At 42.7% G+C, this 12,462-nt stretch overlaps 1 protein-coding gene across 1 annotated transcript in view; it reads right to left on the bottom strand.

Annotated features, from left to right (window-relative positions):
* Positions 1–4,835: 4,835 nt before the first annotated feature.
* Positions 4,836–12,462, bottom strand: part of FRAS1 (Fraser extracellular matrix complex subunit 1) — a 436,686-nt gene continuing 429,059 nt past the window's right edge. The window contains exons 72-74 of the mRNA XM_077882614.1: positions 11,716–11,921; positions 10,481–10,627; positions 4,836–8,591 (exon numbers count right to left, since the gene is read on the bottom strand). Coding sequence (XP_077738740.1) covers positions 7,998–8,591; positions 10,481–10,627; positions 11,716–11,921 — 947 coding nt within the window. The 3' untranslated portion in view covers positions 4,836–7,997. The remainder of the gene's footprint in view (positions 8,592–10,480; positions 10,628–11,715; positions 11,922–12,462) is intronic.

The raw sequence follows: 12,462 nt of genomic DNA, 5'->3' as shown, positions 1-12,462 counted from the left end.
GCTGGGCTTCAGAAAGTTCTAGAGCAGTGGTTCTATGGGCTGGGATATGGGAACCTGTTAGAAGTTCAAATTCTGTCAGACTTATCCCAGACCTACTGTTTTAATAAGCCTTCCAGGTGACTCTGATGCAGCCTAGAGCTTGAGGACCACTGCCTTAAGATGATATCCTTACTTAAATGGAAGAGGAGCTGCATTGGGAAAAAGCAGAGAAACAGCCTTGCTTAAAAAGCCAGTGCATGGGAGCCCGCCAGATTCATAAGGCTAAAGTCATGATGGGCTTTCTTCCAAGAGAGAAGGTGTGACAATGTTCTGCCTTCCATTGTGCATTGTAACTCCTGACTCCCGTTCAGAGTTTGCCACAATAAACTATTAAGTACCGTCTCATCCTGGAAAATTCTGGAATTAGCATAGTGGCAGGAGGTGGATAGTTATTGAGAACCTATTATTTCCGCCAGACATTGAGTAATGAATGCCTTTGCAGACATGGTGTTATTTCATGCTTACTAACCAGTTTAGATTTAGTGTGATTAGCTTTGTTTTGCAAATTATTTATTTTTTAATTTTATTTATTCATGAGAGACACAGAGCGAGAGAGGCAGAGACACAGGCAGAGGGAGAAGCAGGCTCCATGCAGGGAGCCCGACGTGGGCCTCAATCCTGATCCCGAGTCTCCAGAGTCACGCCCTGGGTCGAAGGCGGCGCTAAACCGCTGAGCCACCCGCACTGCCCTGTTTTGCAAATTTAGAGACAGGCTTGGAGGGCTCCGGTAACTTGCACAGCTTGTGTGCCACACAACCAGGAAGTCATAGGGCTGGATTTACATCCAGAAGGAAATGAGCTACAGGTGGTGTTAATGTAGGATTTATTTTAATTATTTCAGGTTCATGGTTTAACATCTGGTTTCAGGATGGCAACTTTGAAGATTTTATTTATTTTACAGAGAGAGAGAGAGCGCGAGCGAGCAGGGGGAGCTGCAGAGGGAGAGGGAGAAGCAGGTTCTCCTTTGAGCAGGGAGTCTGATGTGAGGCTTGATCCCGGGACCCTAGGATCATGACCCAAGTCGAAGGCAGCTGGTTATCCAGCTGAGCCACCCAGACACCCCAGGCAAAGTATACTCTAACCATTTTTAAAATTATTCTTATTTTAACAACTGCCCAGTTACCATCTTTTGGACTAGAGTCATGCTATGGCATCATTAGAAAGCTAATATTTTTTTCCTCAAAGGATGAATTTTCCCAGAAGGAAATGTTGGATGATAATAATGATAAAAGTTAGGATCTCAGAAACCAGGTTTGTAAGAAAAAGAACTCAGAAAAGATGATTTGATGAAATTTTCACCATTTTAAATACATAGAACTACTTTCTAGTTTTTCTAAAACTTCTTCTAGAAGCTAATTTTTCCTATATCACCTTTTCCCTCTCTAAATAGAATAATTTGCGAGACAAATATAAGATTTTGGACCAAAATTATTAAGGTATATTTAAAATATGTGCTAGAATGGAGGTAAAAACTAATAAAGGCAGATTTAATTGACCAAGTGGTTGTAGATATTAAATATATTTGCTCTTACAGTGGTGAGGCTGGCTTGACATGCAAAAGCAAATTGCTAAATTTTTAGGAATTTTGCAAGCAAATCCAGCCATTATTAAACATTGTACTAAATAAGCACAATTGAATAAATTATGTTAAAAACAAAGACACCCAAACTTCCTAAATATTTTACATTTTACTGTTCTTGATCTTTTTGAAGCTATTTATGTCTAGTATATCTGTGTAGTAGAAATTCTGTATGAAGTTGAGATCCTGTGCATCTCTCCCCAACTCCACGTTCAGGGAAACTGTGGTGGTAGGTTGATTGGCCATGGTGGGGCGTATACAACAGAAAACCAGCAAATGCTACAAATCAGGCCTCTGCTGACTCCAAACGCTGGTCTGAACTTTTATCAGCATGCTGCTGCTGATAGCAATGGGCAAACTTAAAATGAAGACATGATTTGAGTTCAAGTGTTTGTCTTTGAATTATATCTGAAAACTATGGCCAATGGCACCGAATTTAAGGACCATTTAATAAGAGTTCTGGCAGAACAGAAATAGCATACTCAGAGGGTTTGGAGAATTTTAAAAAGGGACTATTTACAGGGGAGCCTGAGTGGTTTGGCTCATGTCTGATCCCAGGGTCCAGGGATAAAGCCCCACATCGGGCTCCCTGCTAAGCAGGGAGTCTGCTTCTCCCTCTCCCTCTGCTCGCTCAACCTCGTTCATGCACGCTCTCTCATAATTTTTTTTAAAGGACAGAGTGTAGGCAGCATTAGGTTAAAGGAATCCAGACTGATGATGAAGACCCTAGGACTAGAAAGAGGATGAAATCATTACTGCTTTTACACTTAACAGGGCAAGGGAAGGATGCTGTTACCAGAACTTTTTGTGAATTGGACTGTGGAAGAGAGGCTGTGGCTCAGGAGGGAACCAACCAGAACCACACATAGCAAGGCAATGGGGAGTAGGGGGGCAGGGATAGACACAGTGTAACTTCTCTCCCATCAGTTTGGCCAATTTTGACCAGAAGCCGAGGGGCAAGGGAGTGTTGGAGAAGCATTTCTGGCAAGTTGGTTTCCTGGAGCACAAACAGGGCAGAGAATCCCTGTAGAGACAGAATAAGCAGCAAAGGGACTTTTGCTGAGCGACTAGTATTGAGCATTGGTTCATTTTGTTTTTTTGGGTTTTTTGTTTGAGCATTAGTTCATTTTGGACACATTCCTTAGTGAGGGATATTTAAGGGAGACATCTTGAAACGGTATTTTAAAATATATATATTTAATTTATTTATTCATAAGAGACACAGAGAGAGAGGCAGACACACAGGCAGAGGAAGAGGCAAGTTCCCTGTGGGGAGCCCAATGCGGGACTCGATCCCCAGACCCCAGATCAGGCCCTGAGCCGAAGGCAGATGCTCAACCGCTGAGCCATCCAGACATCCCTTGAAACTGGTTTTTAACTATTAATCCCAGAGAGTGGGATTCTAGTCAACTTTTATAACTAACTAGTCTTGGAACTTGGTGGCCTTAAAGGAGCCAGGGAGAAAACTGATAGCTGTTCGTTTTAGAGAAAGTTGTAGGATGGGTCTATTTTATTGTACTAATCAAGGGACCACACTTTTCTTTTTTGTTTTTTAAAGATTTGAGAGAGAAAGCCAGAGAGAGAGAAAGAGAGAGAGCGAGCGAGCACGTGCAGGAAGGAAGAGCAGAGGTAGAACCAGACTCCACGCTGAAGAGTGAGCCAGACGCAGAGCTCGATCCCAGGACCCCAGGATCCTGACCCGAGCCAAAAGCAGACACTTAACCGAATGAGCCACCCAGGCACCCAAGTGACCACATTTTTCATGACAAGCATTAAATCCAAGTTATAGGAACTTTGGACCATTTTTTAAAATACCAATTTGTACTTGTGAAGAAGGCCTTTTGGTAAAGACTGGAAATCCTACTTTTCATATGGCACTTTCAAAGAAAATTATCCAGGACAATGACCTGCAACTATCTCATAGGGTTGTCATGAGGACTGAATGAGGTAGAAAGTGCTACAGAGTCATTGCTCCTGAGTGCCAGATGTGCCCGATGTATCACTTGAGCGTCCTGGGCTACTTGCTACTCTCAGGACACCAATCTAAAGGGCTCCTAGTTAGAGTTCTCTCGGGCTCTTTGGGGCTAGATATCACACAATTGTGGCATTTTAGTATTAGGCTGAGAGATCTAAAACAACTGATACTAAACTATTTTTTAACCAACAAAACCAACGATTATATGAGGCTGAACCTGCTGAGTTATTCTCAGCATCTCAGTATCTCCCTCTCCTGTTCCCACGTTTCTTCAAAACCTTCATCTGTGAGGTATTGCAAGCTCTAAATGAGAACTCATTTTTTTTGCCACTTACCCCCAAGTTTTCTAAGTTTTATGCCTGTGAAATTGCAGGTCTCAGGGAGCATTTTCATAGTCAATCTTAATGATTCAGAAATTGCTTCCTGATAGACCTTCTCTATGGGCCAGAGAGAAATGTGCACTAGGGCTTAGAGCTCCGCTGTTAGGCAAAGGACAATCACAGGAAACCTCCAGGAAGTGAGGGTTACACAAAGTCTCAGTAGTACCTAAGGAAATCCTAGGCAGGGTAGTGGCCTCCTTTCCCCAGATTTTATGAAAACATGCTTTCTCAGGTCTTGCTGAGATTGCAAATGTGCCATGAAAAGGTGCCAACAGAGCTCTGCTGCTCACTGTCATTGGCAATATTTTTGTTTTTTCATATAAAGTAGCTCCCCTGAGGGGACAGAGACACAAATGCACAGACTCCCAGAATGCCAAGACAGGGCTCAGTTGCTTTCTGACTCTGCCATTGCCTCTTCACATGCCAATCAACTTATCTGAGCCTTGGTCATCTCTCCAGGGTGAGTTAGGGAGACAAACATTGACGAACGTTCATGGTGCATAAAAGGACCTAGCCATTTTCACACTACATCAAGGGTTCTAAGAGGGTTTGATGGTAATAAATACAGCATAAGTAATCATCTTATTGTATTGCGCGTGGAGATTTGTATTAGTCCTCTTCATACTAGGGTTTCGACCGACTGCAGAAGCTGAGCTAGGATGATCTGGGGTTGTGTACTTTCTTCTTCCTCTGGCTCTTAGCATGGTCAGTGTGTGTCTCAGAGTCAATCCCTCAGGCAAGTTTTCACCAAAGAACTCAGCCTCAAATTTTGGAATGCTTTTGCCATCTCAAAGGTGAAGTCTTATGTTAATGAGAGGAGTCATCTAAAAAGAGTGTGGAAAAAAATGCAACCAGACCGTCATTTATTAATACAAATTTATATAGTGGCATATGCTATTGGAGAATTCAGAAATTCATAACACACAGATTAGTATTAGAAATACAAAGATCACTTGAGTCAAGAAATCAGGTTGACAGCACCACAAATGTTTCACTCTGTCTGAGCATGTGTGTTGTATCCAAGAACAACAAACACCTACAGGACACTGAGACTGAATGTCCTAAGACTGTGCAAACACATTCTGACACGGCTTCCACACCCAGCAGCAGGTATCTGCAGGTGGCCTCCCGGAGGCCTGGGGACCTTGAAAGCAAGGCAGACAAAAGGTATAACCTTCTCTCTTTCAACCTTTCACAGCCAGTGTGGGAGACCAAATAGCAACCCCTGAGGGCTTTCTGTTCCTTCTCATCTAAGGGCATGATATAGAAAATCAGTAAAACACACACAAGGCATTAGTGAGCAAGCTAAGAGAAATTGAAAGGAGGGCTGTAACTGAAATATAATCTCGTATGGGTCACCAAGTTATTGGATTTCTACTCTGAAATAGAAAACATCAACAAGCTGAAAACCTGTATCAAAGGAGCACATCCCAACTTCACATCTCTGAGCACTTTCTATTTTGTGTGTGCCCCCGGTAGAGATTGCCGGCATTCGAGAACACGGCTGCAGTGAGGGGAAGTGCTGGAACGGAAGGGGTGGGGAGTACTTCCAGACTTTCCTTTCACTCAGAGCTCACAGTCTCAGAGTCCTCCCAGGATGCTGTCCTTGTCACTCAACACCAATACGTGGAGGCTGCTAAGAGCACTTGGAGGCCTCTTGGTCTCTGTGTCTACACAGTCTGCTCATGTCTGTACTCTCCCCATGCACGTGTCCTAATCAGGCCTGGAGGGATGTCCAGGAATATCTGAGCAAACGAAATAGTGCTGCTCTATCGTCTAAGCCTTCTGGCAAGTAGGAACAGTTACACAGAACAGGCCAGATCAGAAGTTGCTCCACAAAGATGGGCTTCCATTCCTTTCTTGCACAATTAGCATGAACCTTCTAGGTCGTTCTGGAGAAGACTTCACACTGGGCTGATGAGTTTCCCAGCTACAAGACACCAATTCTGGATGTTCCTGAGGCTCACACAGAAGTTCTGCCCCACACCGCCCAAGCTGACCTTAAGGAGCCAGTGACCAGTCAGAGGAGTTTCAGGTTCTGGGCTCACCCCTTTCTTTTTCTGAAAACCTCACTCACCTCAGAATGAGGAGTCAGACTTTCCTCCAAATGTCCTGCGCTGGAGCTGAGTCACAGTTTCAACTTCCTCTAATACATTCTGATTATTTTTCTGTTCATCCATCCTAAGACTGCTGCTAGACTCCCCCTACATCCAGCAGTGCTTCTTTGTTGCAATGAGGCTACTTCAGAATCCAAGCAGAAGAAGCAGTTTTGGGGTGTTTTTTTCCCTACCTGCCCTTGTGATCTTGCCACCATCGTCTTTCACCTCCCCTTTCACCCATGACACCATTCATCTATTTACTTAAATATTTCTGGAGTGCTCGTTCTGTGCAAGGCACCGCTAAAGAACCAAAGGCGCACCCCCAAGGCCTTTTCTTGAGAGCTTGGAGTCTGGTAGAGATGTCAAAGGCCTCTCGTGGCTCATTCTTTCTAGCTTTTAGAACCAAAGCGCAGTGTGGAATGTTCTCCAAGAGCTTGGGTCATTCTGACACAAGTATTACACAATGTGAACGTTCTGCTGTTTGCTCAGTGGTTATGGTGTGCCATGTGTCAGGAAGAGAACATGTCTTTTATTCCTCAGTAATGAAATTGTGCCTTTATTTCAAAGCAACAGAACACGCATGCTTGTGTTTTTGCCTTTTTGGTAAGAACAAAAAAGAAACACAAAGGCAAGCTGTGTGTGCATTTCATATAAAATTCTGAAGCTGCTATTTGAACACTAAATCATTTTAAAGCCATGTGTTTACAGCCTCGTCATATGCGGATGTGGTAAAATAAATGCCTGAGCTACCCGAAAAGAACCCCCGAAAGGAGAAATCCCTGAAAACCTGTCCTGGGACCGGTGCCTTTAAACACTGTGAGCATCGGTTCTTTATCTATTGTGAGTACTAGTTGGCATCTATTAACTCAGATTTCACTCTGAGTGGGGCTTTCTCCTAATTGGCTTTATTCAAATGAATCACTTATTTTTCTGAAACCCTAGCAAAATAAAAAACTCACAGCTACACAGGTTTGTCTTATTAGACTGGGAAAGCCTGGGATAGCAGGAAACTGTGCTGGGTTTTTAAGCACCCACAGCAACATGGAATAAAACGGCCAGCTGCCCTGATCTTGTTCTGCATCATTCTTTGTCAGGGAGGATGTCCCGATGCTTCCCAGGTGTAGTGTAAACCAGTTGGGCATGAGAACATTCTCCTAGGCCTAGGGGGCCGTGCATCACTAATATTCCAGGTGCTGGTCAGGCCCCTCCTCTCTCTGGGTTTCAGTCTGCCCTTCTGTAAAAGGGGGTTCTGCTGTGCATCTGCTAGACATCTAGCAGGGGAGGTGTGTGCTTTTTCTTGAAAGTTGTAGGACAATGCTCTCATCCAGAGCACTTTGAAACCCCCAGGTGAAAAGGCTCTGGAAATGCAAAGGACAGCTGGAGGCCATGGAATGCAAGCTGTGAAGCAGATACAATAAGCAAATATATAGGTTGTGCGGAGTAGCAGAATTTTGAAAGGATTTGGGAGTGTCAGCAATCTGAATTCTGCAGTCAGGAGGCCCAGGAAAAGCCCCAGTCTCAGAAAGCTGGAGGTGGGGGAGGAAACCAATGGCCCTGAACCACCCCCAACCCCAGCCCAGGAGATCTGCTGCTGTACATCCCCATGTCTGCTGAACTCCAACAGCTAGTTGGAAAGTCTAACCCCTGCCCGATACTGAAATACATGCTTTCTAAGACCAGCCTTATAGAAGGAGCAGTCTGCAGCTGCTGGCACTACTGAAAGAACTCTGCTCCAGAACTCTGGGTCTCAGTGGTTCTTTGTTTAATGAGGTAGCTCAGTTGTGAGCTGATGCATGTGATGTGTGCCTTCTGTCACTCAAAGCTATAGTTTTCCCTTTTTAAACGGTAAGGTTATAAAAATACCAGTATTTTCCCCTTGTTTTATAAAAATGCTCTTAGAAAAAAATACATATGGGTCTCCTCCATTAAACTTCTGTTCCATCTTGCAAATTGTTGTGAACTCTGACCTCCAAATTCAATTTTTTTACATTAGTACCTTTAAACCCATAAGCCCCCCCAGTTGCACTTAGTATGTTGACATTCCGCACGGTGCAGTAGTGTCTGTTGAAGTTCTTCTCCACCTTGTCCATGCTCCTCTTGGGCACATCCACCTTGGTGTTCAGAGGGTATTCCTCCAAAATGTCCTCCATGGGTGGTTTCTTCCTCTGCTTCTGGCATTTCCTGGTGATGAAACAAGCCACCAAAAACACCAGAAGCAGGAGCATGATAGCAGCTAGGGCACTGCCGATAGATGCCCCAGTTTGGGATAGAGAAGCAGCCACAACTGGCTCTTGCATCTCAAGATTCAGGGATTTCATGTTGGTGCCATTCTTGACTTGGTCTCCTTCATTGTCATAGATGAGGGAGTCATCAAGGGTCAGCCGGCCACTGGGGTCCACCAGGTCCCTTCGGTTGCGCCTCAGAGACGCTGTGAGAGAGCGCTGGACCCGGGGCCCTGAGATGGTGTCAGGGCCAATGATGTAGATCACCTGAAGATACCATTGGTGTCCTGCTTCCACCTGCCGGGGGAGGGAGACAGAGACACAAACCAGACATGTCATTGTTGCCCGCAGACCACTTCTTAAGAAAGGAAATGGAAAGACAACTGCCATCACAAACCTTGATAAATGGTTTCAACGAAAGCATTAGCAGTTACTGGTGTCTGCTTGTCAAGAGTTGAACCAAATATTATAGGTTCTACTTTATTTCCAAATTAGGGTCATCTCGAGCCAGATATTCACATTCTTTTCTGTTTCCCTATCTGTGTATGGAATAGCCCTAAGAATTTATCTTTCATGGGCTCTTTAGCTAAGTAAATACTTATGATCGTCAGTCTTTATTGATTGCAGTGAAGTAACCAAATTAATAACTATATTTATTCTTAGTGACCTTCAACTGTTTGTTACGCTAACTTAACATTTTTTTTTAAGGTTTTATTTATTTATTCACGAGAGACACACAGAGAGAGGCAGAGACACAGGCAGAGGGAGAAGCAGGCTTCCCACAAGGAGCCCGATACAGGACTTGATCCCAGACCCTGGAATCACACCCTAAGCCGAAGGCAGATGTTCAACCGCTGAGCTACCCAGGTGTCCCTAACTTACTATTTACTGATAAGCTTCAGTTAAACTAGAGTCATTCAACACATATCCACAAAATACCTACTCTGTGCATAATATGCAGATACATGACAAAAATTTCCTAAATCCGAACACTTCCTGGATCAGCCCCTGACCAATGAAATTATCAAGTATTTTACTGCCATTTCATGTGCCCCCATTGAAACCATCCATGGTTTTGAACTAACTTCTAAGGAATAGTGATGGTTCTGAAATCCAAAGTCACGGACTACTACTTGAAGACAGAGAAAAGTGGAATTTGATTTAGGAAGTTCATGTTTATTTTTTATTTATTTATTTTAAAAAAGATTTTATTTATTTATTCATGAGACACACACACACACACACACACAGAGAGAAAAAGAGAGAGAGAGAGAGAGAGGCAGAGACACCCGGGCTGCCCAGGAAGTTCATGTTTAATCCTGGATTTAGAGTATTTCTGTTCATCAAATACCAGTAATTCTTGTCATTCTAAATTGCTGTACTGTATTTATGATTTTGTGAAATGTTTTCCACATGGCTGTGAAAATCAGCTGGTACAGCAGAGAGCCAAAAAAGGTAGGCAACATAAAAGAGTTTAGGAAAAACTAGAGTACCATATGCATCCCTGATACACACAATGACAAATGACTGGAAGCAAATGAATTTTATTCTTGCTGTGATCTATTGGGATATATGGTGAAAATTTTGGGTAAACGAGGGTGCTTGGTGGTATATAGTCAGTTAAGCATCTGACTCTTGGTTTCATTTTATATCAGGATCTCAGAATTGTGAGACTGAGCTCCATGTCTGGCTCCATACTCAGCGGGGAGTCTGATGAGTCTGATTAAGATTCTCTCTCTTTGGGCAGCCCAGGTAGTTCAGCAGTTTAGTGCAGTCTTCAGTCCAGGGAGTGATCCTGGAGACCTGGGATCGAATCCCACATCGGGCTCCTTGCATGGAGCCTGCTTCTCCCTCTGCCTGTGTCTCTGCCTCTCTCTCTCTGTGTGTGTGTTTCTCATGAGTAAATAAATAAAATCTTAAAAAAAAAAAAAAAGATTCTCTCTCTTCCTCTCCCTTTGTCCCTCCCCACTGCTTGTGCGCGCGCGCTCTCTCTCTCTCAAATAAATAAATAAAATCTTAAAAAAATTGGGGATGTGTGAATGATAAGCTTAACACCAATAAAAAAAGACCCACCAGCAAGAATGCTATAAAAAGAGACTAAGAGTCCAGAGATAATTTCATCTTTTTTTACTATAACTTTTAAAGTGGCTTTAGTCCTATGCTTCTCCTCTTCTCACCATACTCACCTTATAGAGTGCATCTACTTTCAGAGTAAATCCGTCTACACCTGGCATGCTACTGACCACATGGAAATCAGGCAACTCGGAAGCAAAGTGGGCCTCAAAGGGCACATCATGGAAGTACTTATCAGTTACTTCGGGCTGGCTGCGGTCCTGGAATTTCAGAAAAATGAAACGCAAGGTTTAGAAAGATGGAACCACTGCCCTGGCAGGTGGCAGTCACCGGGAAGAGAAAATTACCTTGGGTTGGGTCAGGAGAGTACATGCTATGGAAGCCCTTCCCTTAAGTCAACCTCTGGGCACCCACTGCTCTCTTCAAGGAAAGACATTTGGTGGCTTCTGTGATCCCAAAGCTCAAAGAGTGGCATAATTCTTAAGCCATTTGGTCTCATGACCCCTTACACACTTAAAAATCAAGGACTCCAAAAGTCTTTTGTTTATATGGTTTCTATCTATCAATATCTACAATATTTACTCTATTAAAACTAACACTGAGAAATTAGAACACATATTCACTAATTCATTTTAAAGTGGCGATGAAAAACCCATTGCATATTAACATAAGTAACTTTTTTTTTAGAGAAGATACCTGTATCTATCTGCTCCTCCTCAAAGAGAGCTGGCATTGTTTTATATTTTTGCAAATCTCTGGAAAAGAACTAGATTCTCATAACTTCTTTATTGAATCAGTTGTGTTATGTTAGTTTGGCTGAAGTATATGAATAAAATCTGGCCTCACACAGATATGTAGTTGAAAAAGGAAAAAAAAGAAAAAGGGAAAAATGTTTTCATAGCTTTTTCAGATAATTGTGGATATTCTCTTCTGATACTAAATAAAACTCAGTAAGCGGTATTTTTGAAAGATTAGTTACAATGTGAAATATGAAACCATATCTCACGAGGGAATTAGTATGAAAAAAAGCAAGATCTCATTATATTATTATGAAAGTAGTTTTGACATCAAAGAGATTCAGGGATATATTCAGGGGTCGCTGGTCCATACTCTGAGAAACACTGACCTCGACTTTCCTTTTCCTGAGATGTTAATGATAGCTTGTCTTGTTACTCACCATAACATCACACTTGGTAGTATGTACTAACATTTAGCTGATCAGAGAGAAACAACAACAGCAATATGTATAGAGAGAATATCATCAAGAGTAGGGTTCCGTCGGCTTTAGGCAGAATCCATAGCTAAGGAAATCAACTTAAGTGTCAGGTGTTTAACACCAACAGCATACCAGCAGCAGAAATCTGTGTTTCAGGTGTTTGTTTGGCTGAATGCATCCATACTGTGGCCCTTCATTGTAGATTGTCCCCGTGGGGTCAAAGAAAGGCACATAACCGTCCTTGCCGGTACAAAGATAGACTTTCTCCAGCTGCAGTTTGTAAGCAGAATTCAAGTTTTGTTCTGGATTCCAAAGTACTCGGCCATAAAGGATTTGACCTGGAAAGAGTGAGAGGCATTAATTAGGTCAGACTTTAAGATTAAAAAGAAAGAAATGTCAAAGGTAGAAAAGATTTTACACATTCCCTTAGGGTCAAAACTACCTCTCTATGAAGAGCTCTATGACTCCAGGTGCCCTTAAAATACTCCTTCATTCATTTATAGCTTCTTTTAGTCAACACACATTAATTAAGCATTTAAGGTGTGGCAGGGATCCCGTTGTACATAGGGGATACAGCTGAGAGGGCAGAAATAAAACGTAACCGATTGCTAATATTAATCAAACTCTTATTATTTGTTAGGTACTGTACTAAATTCTTTCCATATAAGAACTCGTGTAGTGATCACAGTTTTATAGATGAGGAAGTTGAAACACTGGTTAAATGACTCGTTGAAGGTCACAAAGCTAGTAAGTGGTGGTGGTGGAATTCAAAGTCAAGGGACATGGGCTCTAAAACCCACCCTTATCACAGACTGTACTGTTATAAACTGCAATACAGGAAGGTACATAATGTCACGTGAGCATAGAGCTGAGCACAGA

Source organism: Canis aureus, chromosome 33 (genome assembly GCF_053574225.1).
Source record: "Canis aureus isolate CA01 chromosome 33, VMU_Caureus_v.1.0, whole genome shotgun sequence".
In the NCBI taxonomy this organism is placed as follows: Eukaryota; Metazoa; Chordata; class Mammalia; order Carnivora; family Canidae; genus Canis; species Canis aureus.
This window is presented reverse-complemented; position numbering and strand designations above follow the sequence as displayed.